The 17,569-nt window shown below is 39.9% G+C and overlaps 1 protein-coding gene across 3 annotated transcripts in view; it reads right to left on the reverse strand.

Moving 5' to 3' along the window:
* TAOK1 (TAO kinase 1) overlaps positions 1 to 17,569 on the reverse strand; it is a 165,939-nt gene that overhangs the window by 89,670 nt on the left and 58,700 nt on the right. For all 3 annotated transcript variants that reach the window (XM_024350393.3, XM_063798761.1, XM_054670112.2), the window contains one exon: positions 13,822 to 14,047. In XM_024350393.3, coding sequence (XP_024206161.1) covers positions 13,822 to 13,953 — 132 coding nt within the window. In that variant the 5' untranslated portion in view covers positions 13,954 to 14,047. The remainder of the gene's footprint in view (positions 1 to 13,821; positions 14,048 to 17,569) is intronic.

Raw genomic sequence — 17,569 nt, forward strand, 5'->3', positions numbered from 1 at the left:
TTTTAAAAAAGGACAGCACCTGTAAAATTATACCTCAATAAAGGTTGCTTTAAAAAATTAAGTAAGGGCCAGGCGCGGTGACTCACACCTGTAATCCCAGCACTCTGGGAGGCAGAGACGCGCGGATTGCGAGGTCAGGAGTCCGAGACCAGCCTGACCAACATGGTGAAACCCCGTCTCTACTAAAAATACAAAACAGCCAGGTGTGGTGGTGCACGTCTGTAATCCCAGCTACTCAGGAGGCTGAGGCAGGAGAATCGCTTGAACATGGCAGGCAGAGGTTGCAGTGAGCCGAGATCATGCCATTGCACTTGAGCCACTGCAGTCCAGCCTGGGCAACAGAGTGAGAGTCCATCTCAAAAAAAAAAAAAAAAAAAATTAAATAAGACCAGGCATGGTGGCTTATGCCTATAATCCCAGCACTTTGGGAGGCCGAGGCGGGTGGATCACTTGAGGTCAGGAGTTCAAGACCAGCCTGGCCAACTTGGTGAAACCCCGTCTCTACCAAAAATATAAAAATTAGCCAGGCATAGTGGCACATGTCTGTCGTCCCAGCTACTCAGGAGGTTGAGGCACAAGAATCGCTTGAACCCAGAAGGCAGAGGTTGCAGTGAGTTGAGATTGCGCTACTGCACTCCAGCCTGAGCAACAGAGACCCTGTATCAAAAAAAAAAAAAAAAAAAAAAAAAGACAGAGCTTATTATCTGTGTTCTGCTACATAAGTACTGTGAAGAACTAAGGACATTTTAATTTCAACTGCTAGTGGATTGGTTAGTGGAAACCTGTACCACTCACTGTAAAGGGTGAAGTAGATCTAGCCACATAAGTCTTGTTAGATATGAATTTCTTTTTCCAAAATGTTCTCTACTCACCTACCTGTGAGCCCCCTGATTTTGATTAATAGGACTAAAAGGTCATATAACAGCTTTATTGAGAAATAATTCATATACCATATAATTTACCCATTTTAATGTACACAATTCAATGGCCTTTAGTACATTCACAGATATGTGCAACCATTAGAACGGTCAATTGCAGAACATTTTTTTTTCTTTTTTTTTTTTTGAGATGGGAGTCTCGCTTAGTAGTCCAGGCTGGAGTGCAGCGCTGCAATCTCGGCTCACTGCAAACTCTGCCTCCCAGGTTCATGCCATTCTCCTGCCTCAGCCTCCTGAGTAGCTGGGACTACAGGTGCCCGCCACCACGCCCAGCTAATTTTTTTGTATTTTTTTTTTTTTTAGTAGAGACGGGGTTTCATCGTGTTAGCCAGGATGGTCTCGATCTCCTGACCTCATGATCCATCTGTCTTGGCCTCCCATAGTGCTGGGATTACAGGCGTGAGCCACCGCGCCTGGCCCATAAACTCTTTAGCTATCAGTCTCCTGTCTCCTTACCTACCTCCCAGACCTAAGCAGTAATTTACTTTCTGTCCCTAGAGATTTGCCCATTCTGGACATTTCATATAAATGTAATCATATATGTGGTCTTTTGTAATTGACTTCTTTCATTTAGCATAAAGTCAAAATTCATGACTAATGAGGTTGAGGATCTTTTCATGTGTTTCTTGGCCATTTGTATATTTTCTTTGAAGAAATCTTGATTCAAGGTCCTTTGCCTATTTTTAAAATTGAGTGTCTTTTTATTATTGAGTTGTAAGAGTTCTTCATATATTCAAGACCCAAGTCCCTTGTCAGATATACCATTTGCAAATATTTTCTCCTGTTGTCTTTTCACTGCTTTGAAGCAGGAAAGTTTTTAATCTTGAAGAAGTCCAATTTATCCTGTTGTTGTTGTTCACACTTTTAATGTCCCATCTAAGAAGGCTTTGTGAAAACAAATGTTATGCAGATTTATCCCTACATTTTCTTCTAAGAGTATTATAGTTTTCACTGTTAAACTTATGTCTGTCATCTATTTTGAGTTAATTTTTTTTTTTTTTTTGAGATGGAGTCTTGCTCTGTCACCCAGGCTGGAGTGCGGTGGCGCGATCTCGGCTCACTGCAACCTCCACCTCCCGGGTTCAAGTGATTCTCTTGCCTCAGCCCCCGGAGTAGCTGGGATTACAAGCACATGCCACCATGCCCGGCTAATTTTTTTTATTTTCAGTAAAGATGGGGTTTCGCGTTGGCCAGGCTGGTCTCAAACTCCTGACCTTGGGTGATCTGCCCGCCTTGGCCTCCCAAAGTGCTGGGATTACAGGCATGAGCCACCGTGCCTGGCCTGGGTTAATTTTTATATATAGTATGAGGCAGCAGTCCAATTTCATTATTTTGCATTTACAAAGCAAAAAATTACCTAAAACAAAAATTATGGCATTGTATTATATGTTTATAATATATGTAGATACAATACATATGACAAGAATAGCATAAAGAATATGGAAAGGGATAAATAATTTCTACATTTTACTTGACATGACAGAATATTAACAAATGAACTTGAAAAAAAGATGGAATGTTCTAGTAGAAAGTAACAGTAAGAAAAGCTTGCAAAAGTGTTTGTTTACATAATAAAACACTGTGTAGAACAGAACCAAATGAACTATAAGTAACTAACGAAGAACACAATACTACACATCATCTATTCTCACCTCCAGAGAGAAAAAGAGCAAAAACAAAATAAGTTGTAGTCCTAAAGACAAACTAGATGCTGTTGAGAGAAAAACGGGAACAGAAATAGTCAGAGAGAGTAGGAAAAAGAAAATACACACAATAAATAATTTTGTTTCAAACTAGGAAATTGTCTGTGAAGATACATTTGGGATCTATTTTAATAAATTCATAAGAATGATCTGAAATCAGTATATCAATTAATTATATACAAATGGTCTTATGAGACTAATGTGAACAACACCGAACAATTTACTGTAATCACTGAAAATATAAAACTTGCAAACCTGCTAAGAGAGCACAGATTAGTAAAATCTTATACTAGGAAACAAGAGGTAAATATTACATCCCGTTTCAAGAAATGAACAAAAACCCACTTTGTTAGAAAGTAAATAAATGATTTTGCTGGGACCATACATGGTCTACCATATTTGTTAGCAAGCTGCCTGGTTCCCAAGCCAGTGTTCTCTTTGGCTTTTATATTATATTTCTTATTGTGTGACCCATCTACTGACATCACATTGGTTCTATTTAAGGTGTTGGAAACTAAAAGATTATGTTTATCTTCCTGGTAATCTAGAGACAGTGATCCTTTTGGACATCTGACTCTGGTTTAGTTTCAAATACTCACTACGATACCAGTCCTTGATTAGCTTGCCTGATGAAACAGCCATGCTGGCTGACTCAATTTGAGTATTTTTTAATTTAAGGTGATCCCTGCCAATTAATTAAAATTCAGAAGTGTGTTAAAGAGCTATTTTTAGCCACCTAAAAAAATTTGACCAGAGGGTCCTTCCTTTAGATAGTCTATAAACAAACACTGCACATTTCATCCCGTCATGGAGTGGGGATGAGAGGAAATGTAACAACAGAACAGTGTGTGCATGGGTTTCTCTGATACCACAAAATATGAAGATTAGTGACCCAGAAATAGAATTGCAGCAAAAAGATTCAATTCTGGACTACATTCAAACTTTCCTCATCTACATGTTCATGTTTCCCACACATCAATAAACATAACAGAAAAAACCTGCTTTGAGTTAATTAACCTTGACTCCTCTGTGCTTTCATTCAATTGTTTCTGGGATGGTCCTAACCTGAATTGGAGAGTTTCCTGGCCCCCTAAATCAGCATTAAAAAAAAAAAAAAATTTCGCTCTCTACATTTCATTACACAAATCTGTCAAACATATGACAAAGTTGGCACAGCACAGTGAACCCTTCTTACGCCTTCCTTTAGATCAGAAGTGAGCAAAGTTTTTCTCCAAAAGGCAAGTAGTAGAAATTTCAGGCTCTGTGGGCCGCATACAATCTATGTTGCATATTCTTCTTTATTTAATGTTAAAACTGTCCTTAGTTTAGGAGCTGAACAAAAACACATCACAGGTTGGATTTGGTGTCAGGGCTGTAGTTTGTTGGCCCTGTCTATAGAAAAATTCTTGGTTAACATTTTGCCACATTTCCTTTGAGATTTTCTATCTAAATATACCTTTTGTTATCATTATTTTATAATTAAAGAGCCATTAGAGAATATTCTGATCCTTAGTCCTAAAACACTTCTTCATGTATCTCCTAAAAACAAGAACATTCTCATGAATAACCAAAGTACAATTACCGTATGTAGAAAATTCAGCACTGATATAATATCATTATCCAGATGCATACATAGTACGCACTCAAATTTCACCAACGTTTGAGTAATGCTCTTTACAGGATTTTTTTTTCTAATCCAGGATCACACATTATGCCTAATTTCCGAGTCTCTCCTAAATCAGCTCCAGATATCTGACTTACAACAATTTGTTTTTGTTTTCTTGTTAGAATCTTATTTCTGAGACTATGAGACCTTCAACTACAGCTCTCTGAAATCATCCAGCTTGGGTAGAAGAATCTTAGCAATTATTACATAAGGAGGTGCAAACAACAGAGAATCACTTCCTCTCACTCTCTTTAATAATTCTACTCTAGGAGTGAGACACTACCACATGCACCCTTTATCTTATCAGAATATAAATACTCTTTATTCTACTGATTAAAACTTTCATTCTCAACTGTTTACTTACCTCTCCACTCTCACTGCTACTAAGCTCTCTGCATTTCTTTCCTAAATTATTATAAAAGCATCCTAATCAGTCTCTCTGCTTCGATCTCTGATACATGCCAACCTTTCCTCTACATTAATACAAGAGTAAACTTTACTTCACAAATGGAAATAAAATATTTCTTTTGTACTTCAGTGGTTCCCTGAAGACTTCAGAATAAAGCCCATATTTCTTAGGGTAATGTAGCAGGTATTTCAAGAGCCCTTGATTATCTTTCTTTTCTCCCATTACATCTTTAGTTCCCACTATACCCTTGATCCTAGACATACCAACTTCAGTCATACTTGTCAAAAAAGACTACTGACAGGCCGGGTGTGGTGGCTCATGCCTGTAATCCCAGAACTTTGGGAGGCCGAGGCGGGTGGATCATGAGGTCAGGAGTTCGAGACCAGCCTGGCCAACATGGTGAAACCCGGTCTCTACTAAAAATACAAAAATTAGCCAGGTGTGCTGGCAAATGCCTGTAATGCTAGCTACTCAGGAGCCTGAGCCAGAAGAATTGCATGAACCCGGGAGGTGAAGGTTACAGTGAACTGAGATCGTGCCACTGCACTCCAGTCTGGGTGACAGAGTGAGACTCCGTCTCAGAAAAAAAAGACTACTGACAAAGTTCTAGAATTGGGATAATGCAATTTTATAGTTTTATTTTGAAAAAGTTAAATCATTGATATTTTGCCAAGATGGGACTTTGTCTCTTTAATAAAAGGAAAAGGGCAAGAAACATTACTTTCACCACTTTGTAGATCATATAGGCAGGCCTAAAGAGGTCTGAGGAAAACCTGCTGAAATTCAAAACTTTCCAATATAACAATGAAAGACCCACTGCTCCAAAACACCACATCTTTACAGAAGGATATATGAAAAGCCCAGGTAAGTACAAATAATATGACTAGTGAGGATGTGGAGAAAAGGGAACCCCTGTACACTGTTGGGAATGTAAATTAGCACAACCACTATGAAGAAGAGTTTGGATGGAGGTTCTCCAAAACACTAGAAATAGAGCTACCATATCATCCAGCAATCCAACTATTAGGTATATGCCCAACATAAAGAAAATCAGTATTATCAAAGAGATATCTGCACTCTCATGTTTACTGCAGCACTATTCACAACAGCCAAGAGCTGGAAACAATGTAAGTGTCCACCAACAGACAAATAGATAAAGAAAATGTGGTACATTTATACAATGAAGTACTATTCGGCCATAAAAAAAGAATGAGGCCGGGTGTGGTGACTCATGCCTGTAACTGGGAGGCTGAGGCAGGTGGATCACTTGAGGTCAGGAGTTCGAGACCAGCCTGGCCAACATGGTGAAATCCCGTTTCTACTAAAAATAAAAAAAAAAAAACAGCCGGGAGTAGGGGCGGGCGCCTGTAATCTCAGCTACTCGGGAGGCTGAGATAGGAGAATCACTTGAACCCAGCAGGCGGTGTTTGCAGTGAGCTGACAAAGCAGGCAATATATGTAAAACAATTATATAAAATTACCAGAGAGCAACAAATGCAGGCATAACTTTAGAGACTACAATCCTTGAAAAAAACAACAGTATGCAAAATGAACTCCAAATTTACCCCAGCTTCATCTCTGAACTTGTGAAAGGAAAACAGAGTCCAAGAAGAAAGCCAGGCTGAGGAGACAGAAGCCAGAGTCAGAAGCTAACAAAAGCACAATCTCAGAAAAGGAAGCTGAAAAGCAGAAGCTCAAAAATCTACAAATTCTCCTTAAGTAACCGGCCAACATGGTGAAACCCCATCTCTAGTAAAAATACAAAAATTAGGCTGGGCAAAGTGGCTCATGCCTATAATCTCAGCACTTCGGGAGGCCAAGGCGGGTGGATCTCTTGAGGTCAGGAATTCAAGACCAGCCTGGCCAACATGGTAAAATCCTGTCTCTACTAAAAATACAAAAAAATAAAAAATAAAAATAAAATAAAATTACCTGGGCGTGGTGGCGCACGCCTATAATCCCAGCTACTCGGCAGGCTGAGGCAGGAGAATTGCTTGAACCCAGGAGGCAGAGGTTGCAGTGGGGCGAGATTGCAATACTGCATTCCAGCCTGGGCAAAAGAGTGAGACTCTGTCTCACAAAAAAAAACAAATAAAATAAATAAACAAAAAATAAAAATACAAAAAACGAATCAGGTGTGGTGGCGCATGTCTGTAATTCCAGCTACTGGGGAGGCTGAGACACGAGTATCACTTGAACCCAGAGGCAGAGGTTGCAGTGTGACAAGATTGTGCCATTGCACTCCAGCCTGGGTAAGAGAGCGAGACTTCGTTTCAAAACAAAACAAAAAAAACCATATTGAAATACTACTACACACCCACCAGAATGCAAATTAAAATGACTGTCAATACCAAATGTTGGAGACGATAAAGAGCAAACCAAATTCTCATACACTGCTGATGGGACTGTAAAATTTCTCCCTCTTGATAAAAACATCTGGGAATTGATTATAAAACTAACATAAACTTGCCTGATGACTCAATAACCCCATCCTTGATATTTACTGAAATCAAAACATCCATAAAAAATAACTGTGCATGAATTGTTCACAGCAACTTTATTCATAATAGCCAAAAACCGTAAACAGTAAAGCTTTCTGCCAACAGAAGAATGGAGAAACAAACTGTGGAGTAATCATATAACAGTGTTATGGTTAATTTTTTTTTTTTTTCAAGACGGAGTCTCACTCTGTCACCCAGGCTGGAGCCCAGTGGCGCAATCGCGGCTCACTGCAAGCTCCACCTCCCGGGTTCACGCTATTCTTCTGCCTTAGCCTCCCAAGTAGCTGGGACTACAGGCGTCCGCCACCACACCCGGCTAATTTTTTGTATTTTTAGTAGAGACGGAGTTTCACCGTGTTAGCCAGGATGGTCTCGATCTCCTGACCTCCTGATCTGCCTGCCTCGGCCTCCCAAAGTGCTGAGATTACAGGCGTGAGCCACTGTGCCTGGCCTTTTGTTATGGTTAATTTTATCTGTCAACTGGGCTAGGCCATGGTACCCAGATCTTTAGTCAAATACTATTTATATGTTTCTGCGAAGGCATTGTTTGGATGGCACTTAAATCAGTAAACTCAGGCAAGGTGCAGTGGCTCACGCCTGTAATCCCAGCACTTTGGGAGGCCAAGATGGGTGGATCGCTTGAGGTCAGGAGTTCAAGACCAGCCTGGCCAACATGGTGAAACCCCGTCTCTACTAAAAATACAAAAATTAGCCAGGCATGGTGGTGCGCACTTGTAATCTTAGCTACTCAGGAGGCTGAGGTGGGAGAATCACTTGAATCCAGGATGTGGAGGTTGCAGTGAGCCGAGATCACGCCATTGCACTCCAGCCTAGGTTACAGAGCCACACTCCGTCTCAAAAAAAAAAAAAAAAAGGCCAGGGGTGGTGGCTCACGCCTGTAATCCCCGCACTGTGGGAGGCCGAGGCGGGCGGATCACCTGAGGTCAGGAGTTCAAGACCAGCCTGGCCAACATGGTGAAACCCCATCTCAACCAAAAAATACAAAAATTAGCCAGGTATGGTGGCATGCACCTGTATATTCCCATCTACTTGGAAGGCTGAGGTGGGAGAGGTGCTTGAACCCAGGAGGCGGAGGTTGCAGTGAGCCAGGATCATGCCACCGCACTGCAGCCTGGGAGACAGAGACAGAGTGAGACTCTGTCTCAAAAAAAAAAAAAAAAGAAAAAGAAAAAGAAAAAAAGAGAAGAAAAGAATGGGAGAACGTTACAGAAATAGAACTATATGGCCAGATGCTGTGGCTCACGCCTGTAATCCCAGCACTTTGGGAGGCCAAGGAAGGCGGATCACAAGACCAGGAGATCGAGACCATCCTGGCTAACACAGTGAAACCCCGTCTCTATTAAAAATACAGAAAATTAGCCAGGCGTGGTGGCAGGCGCCTGTAGTCCCAGCTACTTGGGGGGCTGACGCAGGAGAATGGAGTGAACCCGGGAGGCAGAGCTTGCAGTGAGCTGAGATCACACCACTGCACTCCAGCCTAGGCGACACAGCGAGACTCCGTTTTAAAAACAAAACAAAACAAAAAAAGAAATAGAACTATATGAGAACATTATAGGTTGAGTATACCTTGTGCAAAATGCTTGGGACCAGAAGTGTTTCAGATTTCAAATTTTTTCACATTTTGGAATATTTGCATTATACTTACTGGCTGGGTATCCCCAGTCTGAAAATCCAAAATCTGAAATGCTCCAACGAGCATTGGATTTTCAGATTTGGGATGCTCAACCTGTAATAGACAAATTCCTAGAAACTTACAAACTAAACTAACTCAAGAAAATCGAAAATCTCAACAGACCTATCATAAGTAAAGAGATTGAATCTGTAATCAAAAACCTCCCAAGAAAGAAAAGTTCAGAACCAAATGGCTTCCCTAGGAAATTCTACCAAACATTTTTTTTTTCCCGGAGACAGAGTCTCGCTCTATCCCCCAGGCTGGAGTGCAGTGGCATGATCTTGGCTCACTGCAACCTCCACCTCACGGACGGGTTCAAGCGATTCTCATGCCTCAGTTCCCCGAGTAGCTGGGACTACAGGCATGCACCACCACACTCAACTTATTTTTGTATTTTTAGTAGAGACGGGGTTTTGACATGTTGGCCAGGCTGGTCTCGAACTCCTGACCTCAGGTGATCTGCCTGCCTTGGCCTCCCAAAGTGCTGGGATTACAGGCATGAGCCACCGCGCCCGGCCCTACCAAACATTTAAAGAAGACTAATACCAATCCTTCACAAACTCTATCAAAAAATAGAAAAGAAGGGAACACTTCCTAACGCACCCTATGAAGCCAGTATTACCCTGATGCCAACACTAGATAAAGACATCACAAGAAAACTACAGACCAGCATCTCTTACAAATGTGGAATGAAAAATTCCCAACACCATACTAGCAAACAGAAACCTAGAGCATATTAAAAGAATTACAAACCGTGATGAAGTTTGATTTATCACAGACATGTAAGGGTGATTTAAACTAACAAAATCAATCAATTGATATACCACATTAATAAAATGAAGGAAAAAAAAACACATGATCCAGCTTGATGCAGAAAAGGCGTTTGATAGAATCCAATACTTTCATGATAAAAACACTCAAAAAAACAGGAACAAAGGGAACTTCTTCAACATGATAAAGGGTATTTATTAAAAACCCAGTGCTAACACCATACTCAATAGTAAAAGGCTGAAAAGGCTTTCTCACTACTATCAGGAACAAGACAACATGCTCACTTTCACCATGGCTGTTCAACACTGTACTGGAAGTTCTAGCCCAGGGTATTAAGACAGGAAAAACGAAAGCCATTCAAGTTGAAAAGAAAGAAGTAAAACCATCTCCATTTGCAAATGATATAATACTGTACGTAGAAATTTCAAAGAATCCAACAGAAAGATACTAGAACATACAAACTCAGCAGAGTTGTAGGGTACAAGATGAAGATACAAAAAACAGCTATGTTTCTATACATCAGCAATGAACAATTTCAAATGGAATTAAGAAAGTAATTCCACTTACACTAGCATCTAAAAGAATAAAATACGTAGGAATGACCAGATGCAGTGGCTCACACCTGTAATCCCAGCACTTTGGGAGGCTGAGGCAGGCAGATCACTTGAGGTCAGGAGTTCGAGACCAGCCTGGCCAACATGGTGAAACCCTGTCTCTACTAAAAATACAAAAATTAGCCAAGTGTGGTGGTGTGCGCCTGTAATCCCAGCAACTTAGGAGGCTGAGGCAGGAGAATCACCTGGGAGGCAAAGGTTGCAGTGAGCAAAGATCGTGCCACTGTACTCCAGCCTGGGTGACAAAGCAAGACTGTCTCAACAAAAAACAAAAAACACCATCCTGGCTAACACAGTGAAACCCCGTCTCTACTAAAAATACAAAAAATTAGCTGGGCATGGTGGCATGCTCCTGTAGTCCCAGCTACTTGAGAGGCTGAGACAGGAGAATCATTTGAACCCGGGAGGCCGAGGTTGCAGTGAGCCGAGATCGCACCACTGCACTCTAACCTGGGTGACAGGGTGAGACTCCGTCTCAAAAACAAAAAAAAAACCAAAAAAAACAAAAAAACCTAAGAATATGTTGCATGGAGGTGAAACATTTGCAACTAAATGCAAAATAATGCTCAAGGAAATTAAAGCTATAAATAAAAGTTTAGAAAGACATTCTGTGTTCATGGATTAGAAGACTTAATATTATTAAGACAGTGATCTATAGATCTACCAAAAGTGATCTATAGAGTCAACACAATCCCTATCAAAATTCTAAGTCTTTTTTTGCAGAAATAAAAAAGCCACGTCAACTGGAAAGTGGTAATAAGAAAAAAAAAAGCCAATCCTCAAATTCATATGAAATTTCAAGGAGCTCTGAAACAAACCTTAAGAAGAATAACAAAGTTGGAGGAATAAAACCTCTTGATCTCAAACTTACCACAAAGCTACAGTCATCAAAACGGTGTGGTACTGACATAAAGATAGACATACAGATAAATGGAATAGAATTAAGAGATCAGAAATTAATCTACGAAATATGATCAACTGATTTGACAAGGATGCCAAGACAATTCAATGGGGGAAATAACAGTCTCTTTAACAGATGTACTGGGAAAACTGGATTTACCCACACAAAAGAATGAAGTTGGGGCCAGGTGTGGTGGCTCACACCTATAATCTCAGCACTTTTGTGAGGCCAAGATGGGTGGACTGCTTGTGCCCAGGAGTTCAACACCAGCCTGGGCAACACAGCAAAACCCCATTTCCAAAAAAAAAAAAAAAAAAAAAAGCAAAAAAATTAGCTGGGCCTGGTGGTGCACGCTTGTGGTCCCAGCCATTCTGGAGGCTGAGGTGGGAGGAACACCTGAGCCCACGGAGGCTGAGGACGTAGTGAACCATGATGACTCTGCTGCACTCCAGCCTGGGCAACAGAGTGAGAGACCCTGTCTCAAAAAAAAAAAAAAAAAAAAAAAATCTAAGTGAATGAAGTTAGACCTCTACCTCACACCATATATAAAAACTAACTCAAAATATAGCTAGACATGGTGGCATGCACCTGTAATCCCAGCTACTCAAGAGGTTGAGGCAGGAGAATTGCTTGAACCCAGGAGGCGGAGGTTGCAGTGAGCTGAGAACGCACCACTGCACTCCAGCCTGGGCAACAGAGCGACGCTCTGTCTCAAAACAACAAAAACAAAACAAAACAAAAAAATCTAACTCAAAATAGGCCAGGTGTGGTGGCTCACACCTGTAATCCCAACACTTCAGGAGGCTAAGGCAAGAGGATCACTTGAGGTCAGGAGTTTGAGACCAGCCTGGCCAACATGGCAAAACCTCGTCTCTACTAAAAAGACAAAAATTAGCCAGGGGTTAGTAGCACGTGCCTATAGGAGATTGAGACCATCTTGGCTAACACGGTGAAACCCTGTCTCTACTAAAAATACAAAAAATTAGCCGGGCGTGGTGGTGGGCGCCTGTAGTCCCAGCTACTCGGGAGGCTGAGGCAGGAGAATGGCATGAACCCGGGAGGCGGAGCTTGCAGTGAGCCGAGATCGCGCCATTGCACTCCAGCCTGGGCGATAGAGCGAGACTCCATCTCAAAAAAAAAAAAAGTAAGCCAGAAACTAAAGGTCAAATATTGTACGATTTCTTTTTTATGAAGTATCCAGAATAGGCAAATCCATAGACATAGAACAAAGACTGGTGCAGCTGCTGTGGTGCAGTTAGGCAGTCCCACAAACAAACACAGAATACTGTAGGAACCTGCAAATCCACTCCTAGGTACATACTCAAAATTGAAAACAGGGACTCAACCAGATACACATCAATGTTCATGGCAGCATCATTCACAATAGTCAAAAGTGGAAACAACCCATGTGTTCATCAACAGATGTATAGATAAACAAATTATGGTTTAATATACAATGGAATATTATTCAGCTATAAAGAAGAATGAAGTTCTCACAGATACTGCAATATGGATGAAGCTCAAAAACAATCAGTTAAATAATATAAGCTAGAAACAAAAGAATAAATATTGTTTGACTTCATTTCTATGAATATCTAGAAATATCTAAGCAAATTCATCGAGACCAAGGGAGATTACAGGTACCAGGGGCTGGGTGGAGGGTGAAATGGGAGTTACTGTCAGTGGATCTAGAGTTTCTATTTCAGGTGATGAAAATGTTTTAGAAGTAGATGGTGGTAATGTTTGTGCAAATGTTAAAAAATAATTAAAACAGCAAATTTGATAAGTTTTTTTAATTCACACGCACACACAAATGCATATAAAAGAAACAGACTTTGGTATATCTGTCAAATAATAATCCTAGACCTCCACAAGACTAAGATTGACTCTGAATGGGACTTTACAGAAGTAGAAATCAGTGGAAGTCTGTGTTCTGCAGTATTTAACTCTATAGCAATGCAAGCCATGAGACTTATAAAATAGGTGTGCTAAGAATTCTAAAAAAAGTTAAAGCAAATTTTTTTTTCCTTTTTCTTTCTTTCTTTCATTTGTTTATTTATTTATTTATGTATTTATTTTTTGTGACAGGATCTGCTCTGTTGCCCAGGCTGAAATGCGGTGGTACAATCTCAGCTCACTGCAACCTCTGCCTCTTGGGCTCAGGTGATTCTCTGGCCTCAGCCTCCTGAGTACCTGAAACTACAGGTGTGCACCACCACACCTGGCTAAGTTTTGTATTTTTTGTAGAGGCAGGGTTTCACCATGTTGCCCAGGGTGGTCTGAAACTGCTGGACTCAAGCAATCCACCCAACCTTGCCTCCCAAAGTGCTAGGATTACAGGCGTGAGCCACCAAGCCTGGCCCACAAAATAATATTCTTTCTCATTTTTTCAATAATCCAAGAAGTTCAATAAATAAAATTATTTTCATATTTGAATTTTACACACACACACACACAGACACACACACTCACCCACGCTCTCGCTCTTGCGCTCTCTCTCTTCCCCCTATGCAAGTGACTATAAAATGACTATGGCCTATATCTCTTTTCATTACTATATTTTGCTCTGTCAGGAGTGGACATTAAGTAAATTTTAGTCACTGACATCAAGCCACTAACACTTACAAAATACACTGCTCCAAAGCTTCCATGGCCAATTTCTCTGAGATCTGTGAAGAGCTTCTCTGGATCTTCTTTGAAGAAGAGCTCTGCAATTTCAGGGTCCTTCAGGCTGCCTGCTCTGTTAGTTGATGGCATCCTGCTGAGCAGTCAGCTGTCTTGATTCTAATTTTATACTGCTATCCCGATCCTTGGTTCATCTGTATGAATGAAGTCACGTTGGCATAAACTACTGTAGAAAAATAGAAAAAAAAAGTCAGAAAAGGCAAAAACTGCTAAGAATAATTAGTATAAGGTCATATACTGATCTACAAATTTATCTCATGTCTAGAATTTCACTGAAAAGGCAGTGTGGGTACTACTGCAGTAGCTCCTAAACCTGTTTCATCATCATAAACACCATGGTACTTCAAAAACAGATTCCTACTATACAGCACTTTAAAAAAATGAGATAATCTTTGTATCTTGGGAGGTTTTCTAAGTCAATACTTAAAAATTTATCCACTTCTGATGCAGTCATCTCATCAATAGAGAAGATAATATAAAAGAGACTATTTTAAAAATACACAATAACGCACGATGTGCCCACAGTATTTTTGACAACAGGAAACTTCTTTTCTTTTCAGATACCGTATGCTAGTGTACTAATCAACTCTAACAGACATTCAAAGAAAAATATAGTGGGAGAAAGTAATGTATTTCACAGACAACTGTTTCTCCATAAACTTGATTCACCTGATTCACATTAAAATATGCCCTTTATCAACTGTTTCATTAAATAAGTAGAAATACAGATAACCAGAAAACTTCCTGGCAGTTGTCCTATCAATTCCTTTATATCAGATTACCCAGTTTTAATACTGGCTGTCATAGCCAGACTCAGTGGCTCATGCCTGTAATCCCAGCTCTTTGGGAGGTCAAGGCAGGAGGATCGCTTGAGACCAGGAGTTCATGACCAGCCTGGGTAATATGGTAAGACCCTGTCTCTACAAAAATAAATTTAAAAAATTAGCCAAGAGTGGTGTCATGCACTTATAGTCCTGGCTACTTTGGCGGCTAAGGCGGAAGGATCACTGGAGTTCAGGAGGTCAAGGTTGCAGTGAGCTATGATCACACCACCGCACTCCAGCCTGGGCAACAGGGTGAGATCCTGTCTCAAAACAAAACAAAACAAAACTGGATGTCATAATTCAGAGGCTTTGGAACCTGGACTCTGGAATGACACTGCTGGATAGGAATCCCAGCAACACTAGTTCTGAAATTAGGTAGTATCATTTTCCTAATCTGTAAAATGACTATAGGCCAGGTGTGAAAGTTCACATCTGTAATCCAAGCATTTTGAGAGGTCAAAGTGCAAGGATCACTTGCGGCCAGGAGCTTGAGACCAGCTCAGACAACACAGCAAGATCTTCCAATACAAAAAAAATTACAAAATTAGCTGGGTGGTGTGGTGTGCTCCTATAGTCCTAGCTACTTGGGAGACTGAGGTGGGAGGATCACTTGTGCCCAGAGGTTCGAGGTTACAGTGAGTGATGATCACCCCATGGCATTCCAGCCTGGGCAAGAGAGAGAGACCCTGTTTGTCAGATGAAAGAAAGGAAAGGAAAGGAAAAAGGAAATAAAAAGGAAAGGAAAGAAAAGAAAAGGGAAAGGAAGGAAGGAGGAAATAATCTACTTCACAGTGTAATCAGGAGGGTTAAATGAGTTAATAAATGAAAGCATAGAGTAATACTCTGGAGTAATAAGCACTATAGTAAGTGTTAGCTATTTTCTTTTAACTTGTTCAAATTCAACAATTTTTAAAAACTCCAAAATTGATTTCATCAGGCTTTATTTTTTCCTTTTTTGAGACAGAGTCTCACTCTGTCACCCAGGCTGGAGTGCAATGGCACAATCTCAGCTCACTGCAACACCCATCTCCCAGGTTCAAGCAATTCTCCTGCCTCAGCCTCCCAAGTAGCTGGGACTACAGGCGCGCACCACCGCCCCCGGCTAATTTTTGTATTTTTAGTAGAGACGGGGATTCACCATGTTGGCCAGGCTGGTCTCAAACTCCTGACCTCAAGTGATCTGCCTGCCTCAGCCTCCCAAAGTGCTGGGATTACAGGCATAAGCCACCACACCTGGCCTGATTTCATCAGACTTTTAAGAGAAAAAAACGGCTCCATCCAATTCTTGTCAAGTAACAAGCAATTTTAATTCTTGCTAGAAAACTTCTTTGTAACTATATAAAATACATTTATATGTCTTTTGCACCCCCCTAAATTAACACCACACTGCAATAAAAATATATAAATTCTTAATTTGCATTCAATTTCTAATATATATCCAAGGCTGCCCCATATACTTTTACCAATTTCCCTGTTCTAGAAGTTCCCTGGAGCAGTCTCAATCACAGTTCTTCCAAGAATATGTGACCATAGCAAAGTCACTTAACTTCTCATCCCTAAACTGAGTAGGCTGAACTAAATTCCATATAAAGTATTAATTTTCAATTAATCAAACTATTAAAAAAACAAACTTCAGTGTTACTTAAGACCATAGTTAAGAATTTTGAATGATTAAGTTTTAGTGCCCTTATTACAAGAATTATTTTACATTAAAATTTTCTAGCTGAGTCCATGATGGGCATCTTCTTTCTTATCTACCTAACAAATTCCCACTCAAAGTCTTTCAAGATTTAGATTAAATGTCATAATGTTTGCAGAACCTTAACTCTATTAGAAAAGTCAGTTACTCTCCCTTTATGCCCCCAAAGCATCCTGCCGCATTTACCGTATTATATTGCAATTATTTAACTCTCTCTTTCCTAAACAAGCAGGCACAATGTGTCTCATTCATTTTTGTATCATCTCTCCAGCTTCTACCCCTTACCATCTACAGTTATTATATAAATATTGCTGAATAAAACAATATACTTAATTATCTTCTATGTAACTCCTAAAAATGATTTCACTTCCACAAATACTTACAGAACAAACAGTATGCATAAGACTATGATATACAAAAACTTTAAAGTTGTTAAGAACAGAGAAAATGCAGGATAGCAACTTCCAGAAATTCAGAGAGACAAGAGATAATTAGGGAATTGAAATACTTGTTCTACCAAAGACCAAAGGACAACACAATACTATCACCATCACAAGAGTAAAATACTAAAACAAAAAGACAAGGAAATTAATAACCTAAAAGACCCAGAAACAAACCCATGTATGTCTATCTTCGAATTTAACACACACAGTTAAAGGAGAAGAAATAAAGGTTGAGAAAACTTGACAATCCATTTGCAAAAAAAGTTATATGCCTATCACATATCTTACCGTAAACATTACTGCTAAATGGCTAAAAAAGGCATCTCAAATCAATGGGAAAAAGATTGATTTGATAAAAATGTGTTTTTGAGAGCGCCTAATAGCCATGTGAGAGAAAAATTATACCTTTTCCTCAAACCGAACATCAGAATTACATAGGGATCAGATACACAAATATAAAAAAAGAAACTATACGAGTACTGGGAGGAAATATGAGTAAATTTCTTTGTAACCAGTGTGAAGAAACTTATCTATGATCTACATGCAAAGCAGTAAGAAAAAAACATATTTGACAATATAAAAAAGAAAGCTTGAGAGGAACACAGTAAAAGATACCAAAAATAATAAAAAAAAAAAGATAAACTCGGTATGAAAGCAGGAAGTACATCTGTAAGAATTAAAAAAAAAAAAAAAAAAAAAGACCAGGTGCAGTGGCTCACGCC

Source organism: Pan troglodytes, chromosome 19, assembly GCF_028858775.2.
Source record: "Pan troglodytes isolate AG18354 chromosome 19, NHGRI_mPanTro3-v2.0_pri, whole genome shotgun sequence".
Taxonomy (NCBI): domain Eukaryota; kingdom Metazoa; phylum Chordata; class Mammalia; order Primates; family Hominidae; genus Pan; species Pan troglodytes.